This window comes from Chlorocebus sabaeus, chromosome 11 (genome assembly GCF_047675955.1).
Source record: "Chlorocebus sabaeus isolate Y175 chromosome 11, mChlSab1.0.hap1, whole genome shotgun sequence".
Lineage (NCBI taxonomy): Eukaryota > Metazoa > Chordata > Mammalia > Primates > Cercopithecidae > Chlorocebus > Chlorocebus sabaeus.
The window spans coordinates 115,001,050-115,023,382 of NC_132914.1; the positions used below are offsets into that span (position 1 = coordinate 115,001,050).

General features: G+C 46.9%; 1 protein-coding gene across 1 annotated transcript in view; it reads right to left on the reverse strand.

The window, feature by feature from the left end:
- KSR2 (kinase suppressor of ras 2) overlaps positions 1 to 22,333 on the reverse strand; it is a 515,890-nt gene that overhangs the window by 391,536 nt on the left and 102,021 nt on the right. The window contains exons 2-3 of the mRNA XM_008004868.3: positions 14,213 to 14,353; positions 9,317 to 9,467 (exon numbers count right to left, since the gene is read on the reverse strand). Coding sequence (XP_008003059.1) covers positions 9,317 to 9,467; positions 14,213 to 14,353 — 292 coding nt within the window. The remainder of the gene's footprint in view (positions 1 to 9,316; positions 9,468 to 14,212; positions 14,354 to 22,333) is intronic.

Here is a 22,333-nt window from a genome sequence, read left to right on the forward strand (position 1 = left end):
AAGACGGTATGGTGGCAGGCGGCATTCTGGGGGGCTTCATTCAAAGCCCAAACTGGGAAGAAGCCAGAGGGCATCTGAGGCTGTCCTATTTCGGGGGCCACTTTGCATCCCGTTTTTCTCCTAACTGCCAGTTCTCCCCCTTGATACTCAAGAGAAGAAGCCAGAGGAGGGCCCAGGCAGGCAAGCTCCCGGGAGGCTGCAGGGGTGCACGGGCACCTGCCTGCCTGCAGCACCCTGGCCGCCACTCTCTCCCCTCAGTGGCTCCCTGAGCCCCTGAAGGATTCCCAGCATCTGTCACCTACTCTAAGCCACCCACCGACTCTGCAGTCGGAGTGTTATTTGAAAACCAGACAAGAGATGCAGGCACCTTCTGTTCAGCCTAACCTGCTTACTCTGCAGTGTAAGCTCCTCACCGTGGCCCAGTGTGGGGGCTGGTACTGCCCACCTGTCTGGCTCCAGCTCCCACCGCTCTCCCCAGCATCCCCACTGGATAGCCATGCTGTTCTCTCTGCACCTGGGATGCTCCCCTCCCTCCCGTCCCAAGGCACTTCTGAGTGTTCCCATCACTCCCAGTCATTAAGACTTCCCCTCCCCTTCAGGTCTCAGTTCAATCCTAAAGTCCTGAGAAAGTCCCTGAGCCCTGGAACCCAACACTGTGTGTGCCAGATGCAGAGAAAGTGCTGGATAAACACGGGTGGGAGGGGGAAAAGGAGAGAAGGGTAGAAAAGAAGGAAGGGGAGGAGGAAGGAAAGCAAGATCTCCCATTATCCTTACATAAGCATATTCATTTTAAAAAAGGAAAACAATAGCCACAGCAAAGATCTTCCATTATCTTGACCAAAGGTTTTTCCTTGGGAAAGGAAAGATACAGATGACCACAAATTATGAGGCTGAAAACCATCAAAATGCCAAAAAGAAGAGGAGAGAGAGCAAGAACAGCAGAGAAGAGGGAGAAGGCCACAGCACCAGCACTCTGAGAGCTGGGCCATGTCTCCGCCAGGCTCTCTTCTGATAAGACAGCTGTGGCCCAGGAGAGGAAGGTCTAGGAAGGGACCCTGCTGTCCTCAGATGCTGAAGTCCCCAGTCTTGGAATGGAAAGGGAGGTGGAGGCAAATGGTGAGAATGTGCTCTTCCTGCAGCCAAATCAATTTCACCCCAGGACCTCAGCTCTGTAGTAACCACAGGGGAAAACTGGGGCTGGGTCCAGAGAGAAATGGTTTGTGGCCTTTATTTTTGTGGCCAGGGAATGGTTACCTCCAGAGAATAATCTAGCCAGACAGAAGGGAAGTAGTCTCAAAAGCAGCAGCAGTGCTGAGGGAGACCGCAGCTCAGAGGGAAGAGAAACAAAGAATGAGAGAGCTGAATTAGAAAGGTGAAGCCCCTTGGAAGGGCCCCCTGGAGGAAAAAAGAGAGGAGGATGAGGAGGAGAAGTGGAGAAAGTGAGCTGGGGGAAGAAAAAGGCTGGAGGAGCCTGGTGATGGTGATGACGGTGGTAATGATGATGGTGATGGGTGGTGATGGTGGTAGGTGGTAATGGTGGTAACAATGGTGATGTTGGTGGGTGGTGATGGTAGTAACAATGGTGATGGTGATAGTGGTGGGTGGTGATGGTGGCAACAATGGTGATGGTGGTGGGTGGTGATGGTGGGTGATGGTGATGGTGGTGGGTGGTAATGGTGGTAACAATGGTGATGGTGGTGGGTGGTGATGGTGGTGGGTGGTGATGGTGGTATTGGTGGTGGTGGTGGGTGGTGATGGTGGTATTGGTGGTGGTGGTGGGCGGTGATGGTGGTATTGGTGGTGGTGGTGGGTGGTGATGGTGGTATTGGTGGTGGTGGTGGGTGGTGATGGTGGTGATGGTGGTGGTGGGTGGTGGTGATGGTGGTGGTGGTGGGTGGTGATGGTGGTAACAATGGTGATGGTGGTGGGTGGTGGTGGTGGTGATGGTGGTAACAATGGTGGTGGTGGTGGTGGTGGTGGTGGTGGTGATGGTGGTGGGTGGTGATGGTGGTATTGGTGGTGGTGGTGATGGTGATGATGGTGGTAATGATGATGGTGGTGGTGGTGATGGTGGTGGTGGTGGTGATGGTGGTGGTGGTGATGGTGATGGTGATGATGGTGGTAATGATGATGGTGGTGGTGGTGATGGTGGTGGTGGGTGGTGATGGTGGTGGGTGATGGTGGTGGGTGGTGATGGTGGTATTGGTGATGGTGGTGGGTGGTGATGGTGGTAATAATGGTGATGGTGGTGGTGGTGATGGTGATGATGGTGGTGGTAGTGCTAATAATAGTGATGGTAGTGGTGGTGATTTGCCTGTATCATCTCATGTAATGCTCCCAACAACCAATGTGGCTCAAATGATCATCATCCCCATCCTACTGCTTAGGAAACTAAGCATAGAATCATGTCCTATCCATAATCACAGCTAATGGGTGGCAGAGCCAGAACTGAAACCCAAGTTTGTTGGACTCCAGATTCCATACTCTTAGAAAATGATTGAGGACTAAGAAGGAGAAAGGAGAACGAGAATGGAGCCTGCTCTAGCCGCCTTATTTAATATGATGACCAGTTCCTCCATTCCAGAGGCCACTACCAATCCCGCTTAGCCTGCTGCACGTCTTCTTTAATCCTCGGCACTTATTCTCACACACTGGATAAGGTACGTGCTCATTAGGACAATAATTCATTGTCTGCGCCCCAGCCCCCCACACTAGAAAGTAAACTTTACGGGGACACACACTTCAGCATGCATTTCTAGAGATCAGAAGAGCACCTGGCATAGAATAACCATGCAACCAATTTCATTGAATGAGTGAATAATGGTTTTTTGGTTTCAGGCCATAGCTGCCATGATAAGGAAAGGTTAAGCTATCCTGGCTCTGGGATGCTTTGATCTTGCTAAATGAATGGATGAGTATTCTTTGGTTTCAGGCTAAAGCTGATCTAACAAGCTATGAGAAGAGAAAAATGAGTTAAGATTTCCTATCTTCCGGGCTCCTTGGGCACTGGAAAATAAAGATATCCCTAAAGCCCAAGGAGAAAACTAAGATTAGCATTAACGTCTCTAAAATAAAGCTACTTCTATCCTCTGAGAGAGAGAGAGAGAGAGAGAAAGAGAGAGACAGACAGAGACAGAGAGGGACAGAGAGAGAGAGAGAGGGACAGAGAAAGAGAGACGACATATTCTTGGCCAGGCACAAAGCAGCCTTGCTGCCATATCCTTGGTCTCCATATGAGTCCCTCAATACAACTTGTCTTCTGTCATTTAACAAACACGCATCCAGTCCGCACTTTGGGCCAGAATTTTAAAAACCTGATTTCATCACTGTAGGAAACGCCAGCTCTGGGTTGAGCTGGGCTTTTAAGATGAATACAATATCACCCTCAAGAAGTAAGAGTATGATGGGAAAGATACTAGTTTATTCCTCAGTCTGGGATAACATTTTTAGTTAGAGTAAAGGGAAGCCATCCAACTCCCAAGATGGTTAGAAGCTTCAAGGAACCAATTACTATTTTTGAGGGAAGAAAGGATTTTAAACATGAAAGATACTTTGAGGATGGCTCACTGGTTCCCCCTGGTGGACATTAGTAGCAAGCACATCACACAGCTTTTCAGAGGCAGGGAGGGGCTCGGCGGTGTAGATCTTGCGGTCACTGAAGTATCTGGTATTCCGGTAGCCAAGGGCAAGCGGTCAGCTCAGTTTGCAGAGCCCAGGAAAGTCCTCATAGAGAAGCAGGCTTTGCATTGGGCCTGGGGAAGAGCAGGGATTCACCAGAAGAACAAAGGGAAAGAAAATTCTAGGCAGAGGGATGTGAGTACCAAGATGTGAAATCCAAGCCTCATCTAGAAAACTCTAAGTAATTCACAGATTTATCAGATATTTAGGGCTTGAAGGGAAAATGTGAATGGTAGGACTTCAAGTGGAGCCAAACCATGAGATGTTTTGCAATCCATGAGGAAGACTGTGTTCTTTAAGCCACTGGTAAGTTTTCACGGATTGCTTGAGCTCAGAAGTTTGAGACCAGCTGGAGCAACATGACAAAACTCTGTATCTACAAAAAGTACAAAAAAAGACTGCCAGGCACGGTGGCACATGCCTGTAGTCCTAGCTACCCAGGAGGCTGAATGGGGGGATTGCTGGACCCCAGGAGGTAGAGGCTGCAGTGAGCCAAGATTGTGCCACCACACTACAGCCTGGGCAACAAAGCAAGACCCCATCTCAAAAAAAAAATACATATGTATTAATACATATGCTACTATGTGCTAGATATTGATCTTCATCCTGGGAATCAAACAGTGAGCAGAAACAAGTATGATCCCTGCCCTTTTTCAGCTTACAGTCTGGTGGAAAAGAGAGGCATCCATTTAAAAACAAATTGCTCCCCAAAAAATGTAAGCATTAAAAAAAATTTTTTTTGAGTTGGAGTCTCACTCTGTCGTCCAGGCTGGAGTGCAGTGGCACGATCTAGGCTATGATACGCATTATTTCTATCTTTTCAACTTATAAGACATATCTGAGGTCTATTATTCCTTAAATTTGCAATGCTATATAACATTGTGCTTCATCGTTTTATTTTTTTGTTTTGTTTTGGGGTTTTTCTTTTGTTTTGTTTTGTTTGAGACGGAGTCTCGCTCTGTCACCCAGGCTGGAGTGCAGTGGTGCGATCTCGGCTCACTGCAAGCTCCGCCTCCCGGGTTCACGCCATTCTCCTGCCTCAGCCTCCCACGTAGCTGGGACTACAGGCACCCGCCACCACGCCTGGCTAATTTTTTGTATTTCCTTTTTTTAGTAGAGACGGGGTTTCATCGTGTTAGCCAGGATGGTCTCGATCTCCTGACCTCATGATCCACCCACCTCCGCCTCCCAAAGTGCTGGGATTACAGGCATGAGCCACCACGCCCGGCGTAAATGTTTTAAGTGGCACCATTACCTGCAGGAACAGCATAGGTGAAGTACAGTGTTAAGGATCAGAAATGGGTGCACAATTCTTTACTAAGAAGTCTGAGTTCAGCTGACTCCGGTGCTGAGTGCTGTAGGAACATGGGTAAACAAGGAGCACTTGGCCATTGCTTTCAAGGTGCCAGGGGCCCTAAGGCTAGTATCTGAGGCAGGACATAGAAGACTGAGTCTTAGCAGCCTGAGCAGAGTCCAGAGGGAGGCCTATGTGGAGGCAGAAGGATCAATGAGATCAGTGTAGGTTCAAACCATAGTGAGGTGTATAATGAAAGTGCTGCTTGACCAAGCATGGGGGACGCATGCCTATAATCCCAGCACTTTAGGAGGCCAAGGCAGGAGGACTGCTTGAACCTAGGATTTTGAGTCTAGCCCAGGCAACAACAAAGCGAAATCCAGTCTCTACAAAAATCAGAGAGGTGTGGTGGTGTGGTGTGCACCTGTAGTCCCAGCTACTGCGGAGGCTGAGGTAGGACAATTGCTTGAGCCCAGAAGGTCGAGGCTGCAGTGAATTATGATCACACCACTGTACTCCAACCTGGGTGACAAAGTAAGACCCTGTCTCAAAAACAAAAATTAGTGGCAGGCCAGGCACGGTGGCTCATACCTGTAATCCCAGCACTTTGGGAGTTCGAGCCAGATGAATCACCTGAGGTCAGTAGTTTGAGACCAGCCTGGTCAATATAGCAAAACCCCACTTCTACTAAAAACACAAAAATTAGCTGGGCGTGGTGGCGCATGCCTGTAGTCCCAACTACTCAGGAGGCTGAGGCAGGGGAATCACCTGAACCCAGGAAGCAGAGGTTACGGTGAGCCAAGATCACGCCACTGCACTCCAGCCTGGGTAACAGAGTGAGACTCCATCTCAAAAGAAAAAAGAAAAGAAAGTGGACATTACCCGCATCTGCTAAATGATAGAGCATGGAACAGGAATGGACTTACAACATCGTCTTTCATCATGAATAGGAAGGAGGAGTATTCTTTCATGAAACATGCTATAATTGTGTATATGTATGTTTAGCTACATGGTGTGCATGTATGTATACCTATGTGTGCGGAGGGGGTCACAATATAAATTGTACTTGTACTGTCCATCTGGATCACACAAATTTTGAAAAAGATCAGAGGACAGGGCCAGGTGTGATGGCTCATGCCTGTAATCCTAGCACTCTGGGAGGCCAAACAGGTGGATTACCTGAGCTCAGGAGTTCAAGACCAGCCTGGGCAACACGGTGAAACTCCGTCTCTACTAAAATACAAAAAAACTAGCCGGGTGTGGTGGCATGCACCTGTAGTCCCAGCTACTCGGGAAGCTGAGGCAGGAGAATTGCTTGAACCCAGGAGGCGGAGGTTGCAATGAGCCAAGATCACGCCACTGCAGTGCAGCCTGGGCGACACAGTGAGACTCTTGTCTCCAAAAAAAAAAAAAAATCAGAGTACAAGACCTTTCATGGTCTCGTGCAGCCCAGAATGTTACAAAAAAATGACTATTCTGCCCCCATAAGGCTGACAGAAATGCCTCTCTCACAGAAACTGGAACCTCAGTAGAGCCTCTCTGATGAGACAATGTGAATTCTGAAAAGTAATTAAAACCCTAACCGCAAACACTCACTGTCAGGTATTGTGGGGGCATAAATGGGTACAAACTTTCTGGAAAGCAATATGACAATGTTCACCACAATTCTTAAAATATGTGTTTTGTTTTTGTTTTTGTTTTTGTCTTTTGTTTTTGAGACAGTCTCACTGTCACCCAGGCTAGAGTGCAGCGTCATGATCTTGGCTCACTGCAACCTCCACCTCCCAGGTTCAAGAGATTCTCCTGCCTCAGCCTCTCAAGTAGCTGGGATTACAGGTGTGTGCCACAACGCCCAGCTAAAGTTTTGTGTTTTTAGTAGAGACAGGGTTTCACTATATTGGTCAGGCTGGTCTCAAACTCCTGACCTCAGGTGATCCACCGGCGTCAGCCTCCTAAAGTGCTGGGATTACAGGTGTGAGCCACCGCGTCTGGCCAAAATATGCAAATGTTTTCCTGCAAGACTCCTCTCCTATGAATTCACTCTAAAAGAATAGCCACAGGGGTCCCCAAAGACAACACTCAGGGGTACTCAGGCAGCATTGCTTATGATAGGAAAAGTATGGATATAACTCAAATTTCCAAAAATAGGAGATTGGTTGGATAAATTGTGTTAGTATTCAGGCATTAAAAATAAGAAGTGAATGCATTTATTGACAAAGGAAGATGTTTATGATATAACATTGTAATTTGGTGCAATTTATTTTTAAGAGAGGATCTCACTCTGTGGCCCAGGCTGGCGTTCAGTGGTACCATCTCAGCTCACTGCAGCCTTGCCACCTCCAGGACTCAAGCAATCCTTCCACTCCAGCCTCCCAAGTAGCTAGGACTACAGGTGCATGCCACCACACCCAGCTATTTTCTTTTCTTTTTTTTTGGTAGAGGTAGAGTCTTGTTATGTTGCCCAGGCTGGTCTCAAACTCCTGGGTTCAAGCAATTCTTCCACCTTGGCCTCCCAAAGTGTTGGGATTACAGGTGTGAGCCACCATGCCTGGCCTGGAATTTTTTTTTAAAGAGAGAAAACTGCCATCTGCTTCTCACTGTGGGTAAAGAGAGAAAGTCACCTTTGGAGTAGATTTTGTATGTACTGAGTGACTGAGAGGCCCCTCCCTGTCAGCCACACTCATGTTCGGTGAGTCAGCACCATTGTGCTAGAGGTAAAGAGTAGCATCACCTTTACAGCTCATCAGCCAGGAGTGATTGTGCCTCCCTGGGGACGTTTTGAAATATCTAGGGATATTTCCGTATGTCATGACTTTGAGTTGGGGGATGTTACTGGTATCTCATGGGCAGAGGTCAAGGATGCTTCTAACCAAACATCCTTCAAGGCATAAAGACAGCCCCCAGTGCATGGTCCGCCCCCCACTTTATTTTTGAGACAGGATCTTGCTCTGTCACCCAGGCTGGAGTGCAGCAGTGTGATCACGGCTCACCGCAGCCTCAATCAATGTCCTGGGCTCAAGTGATCCACCAGCCTCAGTCTCCCGAGTAGCTGGGACTACAGGTGTGTGCCACCACACACGGCACTTTTTTTTTGTATTTTTTGTAGAGATGGGGTTTCACCATTTGCCCAGCCTGGTCTGGCATTCCTGAACTCAAGAGATCCTCCTGCCTTGGCCTCCCAAAGTGCTGGGATTATAGGCATGAGCCAGTGTACCCAGCTGCATGATCCCTTTTGATGCTGACTGGACCTGAATCAGGATCTGCCAGCAAGAAAAAAATACAGAAGGGCACGCATGGAGGACTAGGCCAATGACCTGTTTCAAGTATGTTCTGTTTTATTCACTGCTGCCTCCTCAGCCCTGCTGGCACCCCATAGCCACTCAGATTAGAAGACTTCTCCAGGTCTAGAACAATATTCAACAAATGCTTGTTGAATAGAGCAGGTTGAATCAAGCAAGGGCATCCGTGAGCCTCCACCTGCCTCTGCCCGACTGATGCTCAACAGTGACACCTTGTGGTGGGAACTGAAACAACCGTGCTGATGGTCACTAACACTTCTCCGTGGCTGGCGTTTGCAGAGCGCATCCCTTGGGACAGAAAGGCCCCAGAATTTGCAGATAAATCATGAGGCTAGAGAGAAGCAGGGAGCCTCAGGAAGATGATATTTGATGTTCTGCTAATAAAGACAAATGGGTATCTGAGCAATTAATGGAAAACATCCAGGAGGGATGACAATATATTGGCCCCCAAACTGATACAAGTCACAGAGGTTATTTTATTAGGTGAAGAAAAAAATTTTAAGCAATATGTATGGATAATTCTAATTCTATTTTTTAAAGTAAACGTATATCCATTTGTCAGGAAAAATTATACCAAAAATGATAACAGCAGTTACCTAGAGGGTAGGGCTTAGGGCGATTTTTTTAAAAATCTATTTTCTGGTTTATGTTACAATGAATGCAAATCACTTCTGTAAAAAAAAAAAAAATAGAAGCTAGACATTGACCCAAAATGCAAAGGCACTTCAACATGTCTAAAGTAAAAAGAACCTGGTCTCCTACACACACTCAACATTTTCATGTCCGGACCCTAATTATCCAGCACCAGATACCCTAAACCTCAGCAGGCCGTCCTGGGGCAAGAGTTCAAACCCAAAAACTGCCCTTGTCGGCGTCTTCCGGCCTCCAAATCCCAGGTCCATGCTGCCTCTTCCTGCGTGCCACATTTGCCCCCCAGGGTTGACTGTCTCGTCCTGGCCTGCAGTGGCAGGCACAGGATGCCGAGGGACCATGGCAGCTGTTCTGGGGACAAGTCTCCACATCCCCGGCCCCAGGGCCTGCTCACCTGACATGTGGACATTCCTGAGGCAGGAGAGGGAGGCATTGAGGCGGGCACACTCCTCCCGGTTGGCTCCGTATTTCTCCACAGTCTCGCACACCTGTTCATCCGTCATCTCCAAGAGGTCCTCCAGGCTCAGCTGGCCCGGGGAGATTTCCTAGGGGAGGGGAGAGAGGATTGTCAACGGCGGGGCAGGAACAGCATCTCTGCCTCCAGCCCGCCCTCTAGTGGTGCCTAGAGGAGAACACTCCGCCGTGCAAACGCTTTGCACAACAGTGGGGTCTCCGAATCTCCGGTTTGCCACTCATTAGCTAGATAATCTCTGACCAGTCACTCAACCTCTCTGGGCCTCACTTTACTCATCTATAAAGTGGGACTCCTAAGTGTTCACACTTGGCAAGGTGGCGCAGGTGCTTTGTGCTATTATAATTACTGCCCTGTCTGGCGTCAACACTGTGCCTGTCTCTTGAATGTTTATAAGGCAGGCCCCATTTTTTCATATTCGCATGGCTCCCAGTGCCTCCTGCTCTGCGGGGACTCATCTGAAATCCCAGCACACACTCAGAGCAAGCACAGGAAAAGGCAGGTGCGCTGATGGCTGGGCCCCACTCTGCTTCCTTTCTTCTCTGGCTGCAGAGTCCAGGCCTCACACTGGTCTTCAGAAAACCTAATGGGAAAGGGATTGCAGGTTCGTGCTCCATGCTGGAAATGAAACTAGGTTTGTTTTTGAGCCCCATGGGGCATGGCTTTGCATCCTAAGGCAAAGCAGAAACGTTGGAGTGTAGCGTGGAGTTGGGGAAAGGGACCTGGAAAAGGTAGGATTCTCAACTTAATGTGCTGGGCAAGTGAACTTTCACCGCCACCCCCATCTTCCCAAAACAGTGTCTCCCTAGACACCATCATAAGGAGACACCTCAAAATTTGTCAAGCTTCTACATTTATGCATATATATCTGTATGTATATATGAGTCTTCTTTTATAGCACTTACTACTCAACATCTTAACATATATTATTACTTAAGTAAAGGTTTTTTGTTTTTTGTTTTTGAGACAGAATCTCACTCTTGTCTGCCAGGCTAGAGTGCAACGGCACGATCTTAGCTCACTGCAACCTCCGCCTCCTGGGTTCAAGCGATTCTCCTGCCTCAGCCTCCTAAGTAGCTGGGATTACAGCCACCAACCACCACACCTGGCTAATTTTTGTATTTTAAGTAGAGACGGGGTTTCACCATGTTGGCCAGGCTGGTCTCAAACTCCCGACCTCAGGTGATCCGCCCACCTCAGCCTCCCAAAGTAAATAAGGGTGAAATAGCATACGGATGGTGATTCTAGGGCAGTATTGCAGAATACATCTACCCTCTTGTGGTCATGTTTGTGTATTACATGTTTGTGTATTACAACAAGATACAGCTCCCACATTAAACTGAGAGCCAGAAAGAAGAAAACTGTCTCAGCACAAAAAATTATCTTCAAAAATATGAGCTATGGTGCAAAAGTCGAAGCCCAATCAGTGCCTTTTCAACTCACCAGGGCAGGCAGGGGGCAGAGAGAGAACAATAGTGGAGCCACTTAGAGGCTTTCTCAAATAGGGACACATTGCAGATGAGCCCCTTTAAGAAAGGTGATGATCAAGGACCTGTTTGTTTCTGGTTGTTGTTTTTCTTAAACAGAGACAGGGGCTCACTCTGTCACCCAGGCTGGGGTGCACTGGTGCCATCGTATCTCACTGCAGCCTCAAACTCCCGGGTTCAAGCGACCCCTCCCCCACCTCAGTCTCCTGAGTAGCTGGGACTACAGGCCTGCACCACCATGCCTGGCTAATTTTTAAATTTTTTGTAGAGGTAGGATCTCACTACGTTGCCCAGGCTGGTTTCGAATTCCTGGCCTCAAGCGATCCTCCCACCTCGGTTTCCAAAAGTGTTGAGATTACGGACATGAGCCATTGCACCCGGTCTAGGATCTGAAGGTACAGAATGACTCACATTTGAAGGGGGTGATTCATAACATAAAAGGATTCTCCTCTTTGATTCAGGATTCACTTGTGCATTTTAACCTTATGATTTACATATATATAATTTCAATTTACTCTGAAGTTTAAGATCACAAAAAAATCATAAAAGTAACATTTTTATAACATCAAAAATGGAGAAACTCTTAACAATCTGGGCCAAAAGGGCAGACACACCTCTGTTTGATAAAATAATAGTAGTAACAATAGCTGAAATGGATGGAACACTGTTTTAAGGTTTCTGATAGATTTCCTTTATTATCACAAAGATTACTGAAAGTAGGCACTTTAATCACCACCACCTAGAGACTAGGACAGTAAAATTCAGAGAGGTTAGACCACTTGCCTAAGGTCACACAGCAAGTAATTGGTGGAGCCAGGATTCGAACCCAGCGGTTTTACTTTGGAGCTTTCTCCATACTTCAGTCACTTCACAGAAAGGGGACCTCTGGTGGACATATACCTGAACTGCAGACAAAGAGCAGAAACCCCTCGTCTTCTCCCGCCCACTCCCTGGGTGGTGACCTTGGACTCAAGATGCTCACTGACTAAGGCAACAGCCAAAACTCAGGTACCTGCAGGCCAGGTAAATGTAAATGAGCAAGTCGCTGCCCGACAGGAGCTCAGTTCCATGGTCAACATTTCTGATTTTGTGAGTGAAGCCAGAGATCTGGGATTTTTAGGCAGACTCTTTTGGTTTTTAAGTATTGGCTCAAAATAAATGTCCTGGCATCATGTTAGCCAAACAACAACTACAAAAATGTCTGCATAGCTGATCCAGCTTGAGGGCCACCAGTTTTCAGCCCCTGGTCTAGAATCGTTTCTGCCTTATTTGCCCCCACAAGTAGCACTTGATAGATAAATGATCCTGAAGCCTCCCAAAAAAATTCCCTGAGCCGTGCAAACACAACGCCATCTGTCCTTATACAGGACCATTCATTCTAAGGATATTTGCAAGAAACTCATCTGGGTTCTCTGGCCATGCTGAGAATGAAATAAGGAAATATGGAATTGCGCATGGTCTGATGTGTATATGCAAGATGGGGTGGGGTAGGGGCCTGGAGGAATGGAGCGGGGTGATGCCGCATCTGACTCGGGATTCTTAGATCTGGTGGGGCTGGGTGAGATTCTTGTCCCTGCGGACAAGGTCTAAAAAAGACAGGAAGCCTCTTCAAGCAGGAGGCAGGGAGCGCCTTGAGAGAGGACTCTTGGTTTCACTGGCAGAGGGCCAAGCTCCTCTTCTGCCCAGTTTAGGGAGCCCCAGGCAACAGGAAAACAAGGCTAAGGCACAGTCCTTCCAACCTAAAGCTTTGCTGTCCATCTGAGCTGGACATCCTGCTAGCCCCATCCACTTACCAGCTAGACTAGTCACTTAGCTCTGAGCCTCAGTTTCCCGCTCTGTACAAGGGGGATAACAGTCACACCTACTCAAAAGGTCATTGCAAGGAGGCTGAACAGTCTCAGCAGTTGAGATCCTAAGTGCAAAGCCCTTAGCACAATGCCTAGCATGAAAGATGCAGTGATGTCCGCTGGTTTTATTAGGTTTGGCTTGGCCCTGTCACTGCAAATGGATCAGTCTCTGAGATCCCGGGGGGTAAGAAAATCTCACTATCCTCAAGATGTTAAGAACGTAGTCCAATCTTTGAGGGTGGACATAAGATGGCAGATGCTCACAGCAGTAATAGCCTGGCATCTACTGAATGCTATTTGGTGCCAGAATATGAGCTAAAGCCTTTTTTTCTTTTTTTTTTTTTTGAGGCAGAATCTTGTACCGTCACCCAGGCTGGAATGCAGTGGTGCAATCTCAGCTCACTGCAATGTCTGCCTCCTGGGTTCAAGCAATTCTCCTGCCTCAGCCTCCCGAGTAGCTGGGACTACAGGTGTGCACCACCACACCTGGCTGAATTTTGTATTTTTAGTAGAGACGTGGTTTCACCATGTTGGCCTGGTCTCGAACTCCTGACCTCAAGCGATTCGCCCACTTCAGCCTCCCAAAGTGCTGGGATTACAGGCATGAACCACCACCACCGCACCTGGCCTTTCTTTTCTTTTCTTCTTCTTTTTTTTTTTTTTTTTTTTTTTTGAGACAGGGTCTTACTCTGTCACCCAGGCTGGAGTGCATGATCACAGCTCACTGTAGCCTCAACCTCCTGGGCTCAGGTGATCCTCCTGCCTCAGCCTCCCAAGTAGCTGGGACCACAGGCACGCACCACCACATCTGGCTAATTTTTGTATTTTTGTAGAGGTTTCACCATGTTGCCCAGGTTGGTCCCAAACTTCTGTGCTCAAGCAATCCATCTGCCTTGGCCTCCCAAAGTGCTGAGATTACAGGCATGAGCCACTGTGCCCAGCTGAGTTGAACACTGTATAAAAATCATCTCATTCTATGATGTTGGCTATTTAAGAAGAGATGACAATCATTATGCACATTTCACAGATGAGAATATTAATGCTCTAAGACAGTATTGTTCAATATGGCTTCCACGGGCCCCATTAATTAATGTCAAACACAATTTAAAATTCAGTTCCTTAATCACATGTCCTAACCACAAGCGGCTACCACATCCGGCAGCACAGATAGAAAATATTCCCATCGTAGCAGAAAGTTCCACTGGACAGCGCTGGACTAAGAGGTGAAGTGATTTAGCTAAGGTGACTCTGTGAATGTGTGGCAGAGCTGAAGGGTTCTGACTGACTCGGGAAGCACACTCTCAATGACCCCATTCAGACAGCACCAGTCATCCTGAATGTTTTCGTCCAGCACATATTTATTAAAAGCCTGCTATGTGCCAGGGACTGTGCTGTGCACAGCCAGAAACCTGCAGCCCAAGAGCAACCCAGGGGGTAGCTGCTGGCCAGTAAGGGGCAGGGGACACAGGGGCCCCCCAGGTCACCTCCAGGACTTCCTTGCGCACATCGACGATCCGGAACCAGTGCCGTAGCTGGGGGAAGCCATCCAGCTCCGCGTTGCGCTCCTGCAAGGCCACCTTCTTTTTGCAGGACAGCTGCCGGCTGAAGTACTTCACCAGCTTGCTCTGTGGAGACACAGACAAGGACAGAGGACACATCTCAGAGGCACTGACACAAGGAAGAGAAACAAGAATCCCCTACGAACCCCCACCCTAAACCCAGCCAACTCTGTACTTTAAAGACTGGTTCCGCTACAGTGAGATCCAGGTTGGCACCCATCTTTCTACCTCGTTGGTGAAGAAACAGGCGGCTCTAGCATCTGGCTTGGGGTTGGGGGAGGTGGCGCACATTGGTACCACTTCAGTGGAGGGCCTTTTGATCGCATCCATTGACACCTCAATTGCACACATCTTTTTCTGTTTTTGTTTTCTTTTGTTTTGAGATGGAATTTCACTCTTTCACCCAGGTTGGAGTGCAATGGCGTGATCTCTGCTCACTGTAACCTCCGCCTCCCAAGTTCAAGCATTCTCCAGCCTCAGCCTCCTGAGTAACTGGGATTACAGGTGTGCACCACCATGCCTGGCTAATTTTTGTATTTTTAGTACAGACGGGGTTTTACCACGTTGGCCAGGCTGGTCTCAAACTCGTGGCCTCAGGTGATCCGCCCACCTCGGCCTCCCAAAGTGCTGGGATTACAGGGGTGAGCCACCGCACCTGGCCTGCACACATCCTTTGATCCAACAATTCCCCCTGCAGGAACTCCTCCAACAGACACCCATACTGTGCAGAATGACTGTACAAGGTTACTTCCTTATAGTTCTGTTTGCAACAGTAAAGGACTGCAAACATTCTGAGAGTCCATCAGTAGGAGACTCATTACATAAATGACGCTATAGCCAACAAAGAAACTTATGCAGCTCTAAAATCAAACCACGAAGCAGGCTCTGTACTGACAGAGAACAATCTCCAGGGTACACTGATAAATAAAAATAAATACTCTCCCATTCATAAGGAAAACGTTTCCCTGTATATATCTTTGTAAATGTAGAAACTCTGTCCACAAGGACTCCCAATTCTTCACTTTTTTTTTTTTTTTTTTTGAGACGGAGTCTCATTCTGTCGTCCAGGCTGGAGTGCAGTGGCGCGACCTCAGCTTACTGCAAGCTCTGCCTCCCAGGTTCACGCCATTCTCCTGCCTCAGCCTCCCAAGTAACTGGGACTGCAGGCGCCTGCCACCATGTCCAGCTAATTTTTTGTATGTTTAGTAGAGACGGGGTTTCACCGTGTTAGCCAGGATGGTCTCAATCTCCTGACCTCGGGATTTGCTCGCCTCGGCCTCCCAAAGTGCTGGGATTACAGGGGTGAGCCACCGCACCTGGCCAAGGACTCCCAATTCTTTAGGGGACGGAAGAGGAAGGTGGGGAAAAAGAGTCAGGAAAACATTTTATTTAAACTCTTTTGTGTTGTTTGAATTGTAAGTCCTACAGAAACATCCAAAAATTAATTCTTTTAAAATGAGACAGACTTGAACCCAGGCTTCTGAAGAGATCCCATGACATGAGAAAAGAAAGTTTTTTATTGCTGGGTTTGTAAAATCTCACAATATTAACCAAAGAAAGACAATACTTGTGTGTCTGAGCAGAGAAAACAATTTGGAAGAATAAACTCCAGGCCTCTGACTTGGGTCAAGTATTTCTTTATATACATTTTTTGTATGCATTCAGTAGTTACCCAAGGTATAATACATTATCATCTTTTTTTTTTTTTTTTTTTTTTAAAGAGACAAGGTCTTTTTCCATTGCCCAGGCTGGAGTGCAGTGATGCAATCATAGCTCACTGCAGCCTCGAACTCCCTGGCTCAAGAGATCCTCCTGCCTCAGCCTCCCAAGTAGCTAGGACTACAGGTGAGTGCCACCAAACCCAGCCTATATTATCATCTTTGTAATTTAAAATGTATTTAATAAAGATAATTAAATAGAACAAAATTAGAATTCGGTATGGAGGTGTCTGTGGCATTTCAAAACAGTCAGCCAACATTTATCAAGAACAAAGTCTGAATTCTAGGATCAAAAAATTCAGAGGGCCAGATGCCATGGCTCACACCTGTAACCCCAGCACTTTGGGAGGCCAACGCGGGAGGACTGCTTGAGCCCAGGAGTTTGAGACCAACCTGGGCAATGTGGTGAAACCCTGTTTCTACAAAAAAAAAAAAAAAAAAAAAAAAAAAAAATCCTCACTCAGGAGGCTGAGGTGGGAGGATCACCTGAGCCCAGGAGGTGGAGGCTGCAGTGAGCCATGATCATACCACTACACTCAAGGCTAGCTGACAGAGTGAGACCATCACTCAAAACAAAACAAAGCCAAACTTGGAGCCTGGGATGGCTGTCATGGGCTTCTGTTGCTTTTGCTACCTGGTCTCCATTTCCCCTTTTACTGAAAAGAACACATCAACTTTCTTTCAAGGAACCTCCCTTCTTTGGCCCGCAGTCTATCCAGCTGATGTGAGGCTGTTCCCATTGCATCACCTCATCACAGCTGCAGGGTGGGCACGTAACCCAGGCCCCATCAAACAGCCATACTTGGGTCAAGGGCAATCACGGATCCAGCTGGGCCACTGAGACCCCACCAGGACCTCTTTTAAGCACTCAGGACATAGCCATAGCACACCCTCCAGGGCTGCCAGGTGGTGTCATGGAAGACAGGAGCTGCCTGGGCCGTCGTCCCTGCTGCCATCTGGGAGCCTCCTGACACTGAAGCCCATTTGGAAGACAGCAGAGCCAAGAGATGGAGTCACATTCCCGGCCATAGCCATCATCTGAGCCCCAGCAGTGAGCAGAGAAACCAGATCTCCCTGGACTCTGCAGTGATGCGCGCCAATAAATTCTCTTCTTTTGCTTAAGCTGCAGTGAGCTGGATTTCTGTCGCTAAAGCCTCCTGACTCATAGGGAAATTAAAGAACATGGAGTCCACCTCCTTGAGGGAGTCTTGGCATCCCTGGTATACTGGTTTCCTGTGGCTGCTGTCATGAATAACCACATACTAAGTGGCTAAAAACAGCATAAACACACTGATCTCGCAGTTCTGGAGATCAAAAGTCCTAAATGAGTCTCATGGAGCTAAAGTCAAGGTATCAACAGGGCTGGTTACTTCTGGAGGCTCCAGGCAAGAATCAGTTTCCTTCCCTTTTCAGTGATAGAGGCCGCCTGCATGCTTGGCTTCTGGTCCCTTCCCCACATCACTCCAACCACTTCCTCCATCACCACATCTGCTGCTACTGCCTCTTATCCTCCTGCTTCCCTCTTATACAGACCCTTGCAATGATCTGGGACCCACCCAGACAACCCAGGGCAATCTCTCCATTTAAAGATCCTTATCTTACATCTGCAAAGTCCTTTTTCCCATGTATGGTCACACAATCACAACTTCTGGGGATTAGGAGGTAGAAATTATTGGGGGACTGTTATTTAGCCCACCACACCTGTGCACTTACCCGGGCAAGTGGTTCAACTCTACCTGGAGGAGAGGGGAGGGGCTGAGGAAAGGCAGCCCCAGCAGAGGTCAGGGCCCATGAGACGACCATCCAAGAAGAGCATCAGAAATAGCAATGGCCCAGTGAAGTTGGGAGATTAGGTAAATACAGAAAATTGAGCAAATAAACAAATCTATTGAGCATTATTGTTCTTCCTGTCTGAGAAGAGTGACACAGATGTGGGATGGGAAAAGCTAGACTAAATCCTGTGGTATTGGTTTGGGAAGAGTTACTCCATACATATAGATATAAATGTTGATGTAAATGTGTGTGTATATGTATACATATATGCACTGCACACACACACACACATATATATATAGCCTAGATTGTCCACGGAAGGGACTCAGATTTACTCCAAAAGGTGAGTTCTGGGCTACATTAGTTTACAAGGACTGCTGTAACAAAGTACCACAAGTTGGATGGTTCAAACAGAAAATATTTCCAGTGTCACAGTTCTGGAGGCTAGAAGTTTGAAATCAAGGTGTCGGTGGGGCCATGCTCCCCCTGAAGGCACTGGGAAAGGCCCTGTGACAGGCCTCTCTCCTCGCTTCTGAGAATCCCGTGGCTTGTGGCAGCCAAACTTCAGTCTTCACATAGCATTCTCCCTGTATGTGTGACTGTGTCCAAATTTTCCCTTTTTACAAGGACACCAGTCATATTGGACTAGTATGAACTCACCTAAACTAATTACATCTGCAACAACCCTATTTCCATATAAGGTCGTATTCTGAGACATTGAGGATTAGGATTTCAACGTATGAATCTTGGGGTATCACAACTGGAACCAGAACACGGACCTTTGAAACACAAAAGCAAGAGTGACCCCCTGACCACCCCAGTCTGACCATCTGTCTGCAAAGACACTGCATTCATCCTAGATCAGGGACCTGGGTAACACAGCGAGACTCCATCTCAAAAACATAACAATAATAATTAATTTAAAAAATAAAATAAAAAACTAATCAGGTTTCAATTACTAAACATTCTTTAAAAGCCCAATATATCATTTATCTAGTGTTTTTTTCAGTACAGGTTACCGTTATACTGCAAGAGAATGCACTTTTAATCGGACAGAAAGCTGTGTCTTCCTAATTTGTAATTTAAGTTCTGATTTTGAAATTAGTAGAGTTTAATTTAATCCATCCTATTTATAGAAATTATGTGAAACATACACAAACTTACATCATTGGCAATATCTGCAAATCGGGCTTTGTACCAAGTGGTTTTCCTCAGCCTTTTCTTCTGAATAAATGAGGTTTCACTGTTCATTATTCTATATCTATGTATGCCTATGTTGTATTTCAAATATTGCAAAAGAAATAAGGATCTGGCCCCTTTAAAAAATAATAATAAATGAGCATGATTTATCAATTTCTTCCCTTCCCTTCCCTGCCTTCCCTTCCCTCCCCTCCCCTCCTCTCTTCTCTTCTCTTCTTTACTGAGACAGGGTCTCACCATGTTACCCAGGCTGGTCTCGAACTCCTGGACCCAAGCAATCCATTCACTTCGGCCTCCCAAGATGCTGGAACTACAGGTGTGAGCCACCGTGCCCAGCCTCAATTTGTTAAACAAAAGAGATAATGTCAACTGGGAAGCCAGTGATGTCATGCGTCATACCTTTAAAAAAGTCACAGAAAATTGAAAAACTAGGCTAAGACCAGAAGTTAAATGGCAGGACCATTGGAAACATGGTACTGCCTTATGCAAACATCTGCTGGAGAATAGTACTGTTTCCCAGCTGCAGGTATCACTGATAACTTGAGAGGTGGTACCCAGGCGTAGTGTTAAATAACATCGTATCATATAGCGAGCACTTTCTTCTCCGTCCAAATTTTTCTCCAGCCATCTGACTATATCAAGGAGACAGTCTCTGTTGAATGACACTATGTCTTTAACAACTCTCTAACCTCTGCAGTCTCTCTCTTTTTTTAATTTTTATTTTATTTTATTATTATTTTTTTTGAAACAAGGTCTCACTCTGTCACCCAGGATGGAGTGCAGTGGTGTGATCATGGCTCACTGCAGTCTTGACCTCCTGGGCTCAAGCCATCCTCCCACCTCAGCTTCTCATGTGTGGGACAACAGGTATATACCACCATGCCTGGCATGGGCCAACACACCATGCCTTTTTTTATTTTTTGTAGAGATGGGCTGAATCTGGTTGCCCAGGCTGGTCTCTAACTCCTGGACTCAAGCAACCCTCCTGCCTCAGCCTCCCAAAGTGCTGGGATTATACGCATGAGCCACTGCTCTCTTTATAACAGAGCACAGGACAGTCTCAGAGCCTTCGGCAGATAACAATATGAAACACAATTGCATAACACTTGTGTTTACATTGTATTTATTTTCTTCATTGTCTTCCATTTATGGCAAGTGACACTAGTTTTCCATTACAATAGCTGCACATGATTTAATTTTTAAATACATGTATGTTAAAAAATGGAGTTGGTTTAAAGAAAACACAGATATGGCAAAAAGTATGATGGTGGTATCAAACTGATGCATTTGGAGAAACACTGTCCTACAAAATATAGTTCTGACTCCTTAAACTATTACTTGGGGTTTAACCCTACTCCATTTCTCCTTCCTTGCCTCATTCATTTCCATGTAATTCCCTAAACAGGGCCAGGCACAGTGGCTCAAACCTGCAATCCCAGCACTTTGGGAGGCCGAGGTGGGAGGATCGCTTGAGCTCAGGAGTTAGAGACCAGCCTGGCCACCATAGTAAGACCCTATCTCTACTAAAAATACAAAAATGAGCCAGGCATGGTGTTGTGTGCCTGTGGTCCCAGATACTCAGGAGACTGAGGTGGGAGGATGGCTTGAGCCCAGGAGGTCGAGGCTGCAGTGAGCTGTGTTCATGCCACTGCACTACAGCCTGGGCAACAAAGCGAGAGCTTGTATTTGGAAAAAAAAAAAAAAAAAAAAGGAAAACTACCTAAACACATGCAGGACCTCAAATGTCACCTCCCTGATTCCTCCTACCCGGAAGTCCTTTCCATACCCACCTGAGGAAGGGCATAAAAATGACCTGAGGCCGGGCGCAGTGGCTCACACCTGTAATCCCAGCACTTTGGGAGGCCGAGGCGGGCGGATCACGAGGTTAGGAGATTGAGACCATCCTGGCTAACACGTTGAAATCCCGTCTCTACTAAAAATACAAAAAAATTAGCCGGGCATGGTGGCAGGCACCTGTAGTCCCAGCTACTCGGGAGGCTGAAGCAGGAGAATGGCATGAACCTGGGAGGCGGAGCTTGCAGTGAGCTGAGATCGCGTCACTGCACTCCAGCCTAGAGACAGAGCAAAACTCTGTCTCAAAAAAAAAAAAAAAAAAAAAAAGACCTCAATCCTTTACACCCCTCCTGTGTCCATACCCTTTGCAATGTCACTTTGCAGTTGATTCACCAAAGGAGCAAAGAGACAGAGCAAAACTCTGTCTCAAAAAAAAAAAAAAAAAAAAAAAGACCTCAATCCTTTACACCCCTCCTGTGTCCATACCCTTTGCAATGTCACTTTGCAGTTGATTCACCAAAGGGGTGCAGTCTGTGTCCACGCCTTTTCAGTGATGCTGGCTATGTGACTTGCCTCAGCCAATAGAAGGAGGCCTGTGTGCTTCTCCTTGCCGGCTTGGACCCCCGTCATCTTCATGCGAATGTGCCCAGGCTAGTCAGCTGAAGGATAAGCGACTACATGGTGCACAGTCAAGTCTTCCCCGACGTCCCAGCCAAAAACCACCCCAGCTCAGTTAACAGCCAACTCTTGCCTGGCTATTGGCTATAAGTGAAGCCATCCCAGATCAGAGGAGCCACCAATCTACTGCTGATCCCAGAGGCATGGCCAATAAATGCTTATGTCATGTGCCATGGGGGTTTTGTGTTTGTTATGCAGCATTATGGGGACCCGTAGCTAACTGATACACCACCACATCAATGCATGAAAATCTGAATTTTTCTCCAAAGCCCACCTCAAATGCCACCTGCTCCAACAGGAACTTATAAATTCTTTCTTGGGACTTTATTTGTACACACTGTATTATAGAATTATTCACAATTTTTCTTGCATTATAACTGACCAAGAAGACATTAGATCCCTTAAAGGGCTAAGCTGTCCTTGCTAGATTTAGAAGAGTAAATGAAATAAATATAACAATAAAAGTACGGCCGGGCACTGTGGCTCACGCCTGTAATCCCAGCAGTTTGGGAGGCTGAGGTGGGTGGATCACCTGAGGTCAGGAGTTCGAGACTAGCCTCGTCAACATAGTGAAACCCTATCTCTACTAAAAATACAAAAATTAGTCAGGCATGGTGGTGCACGCCTGTAGTCCCAGCTACTCGGGAGGCTGAGGCAGGAATCTTTTGAACCCAAGAGGTGGAGGTTGCAGTGAGCTGAGATCATGCCACCGCACTCCAGCCAGGGCAACAGAGCAAGACTCTGTCTCAAAAAAATAAATAAATATATAATAAATAAATAAATAAATAAATAAATAAATAAATAAATATAAAAGTACCATTTCTGAGCACTTCCCCCATGGGCCAGGCCCATGCTGAATGTCACACATGCATTATTTCAATAT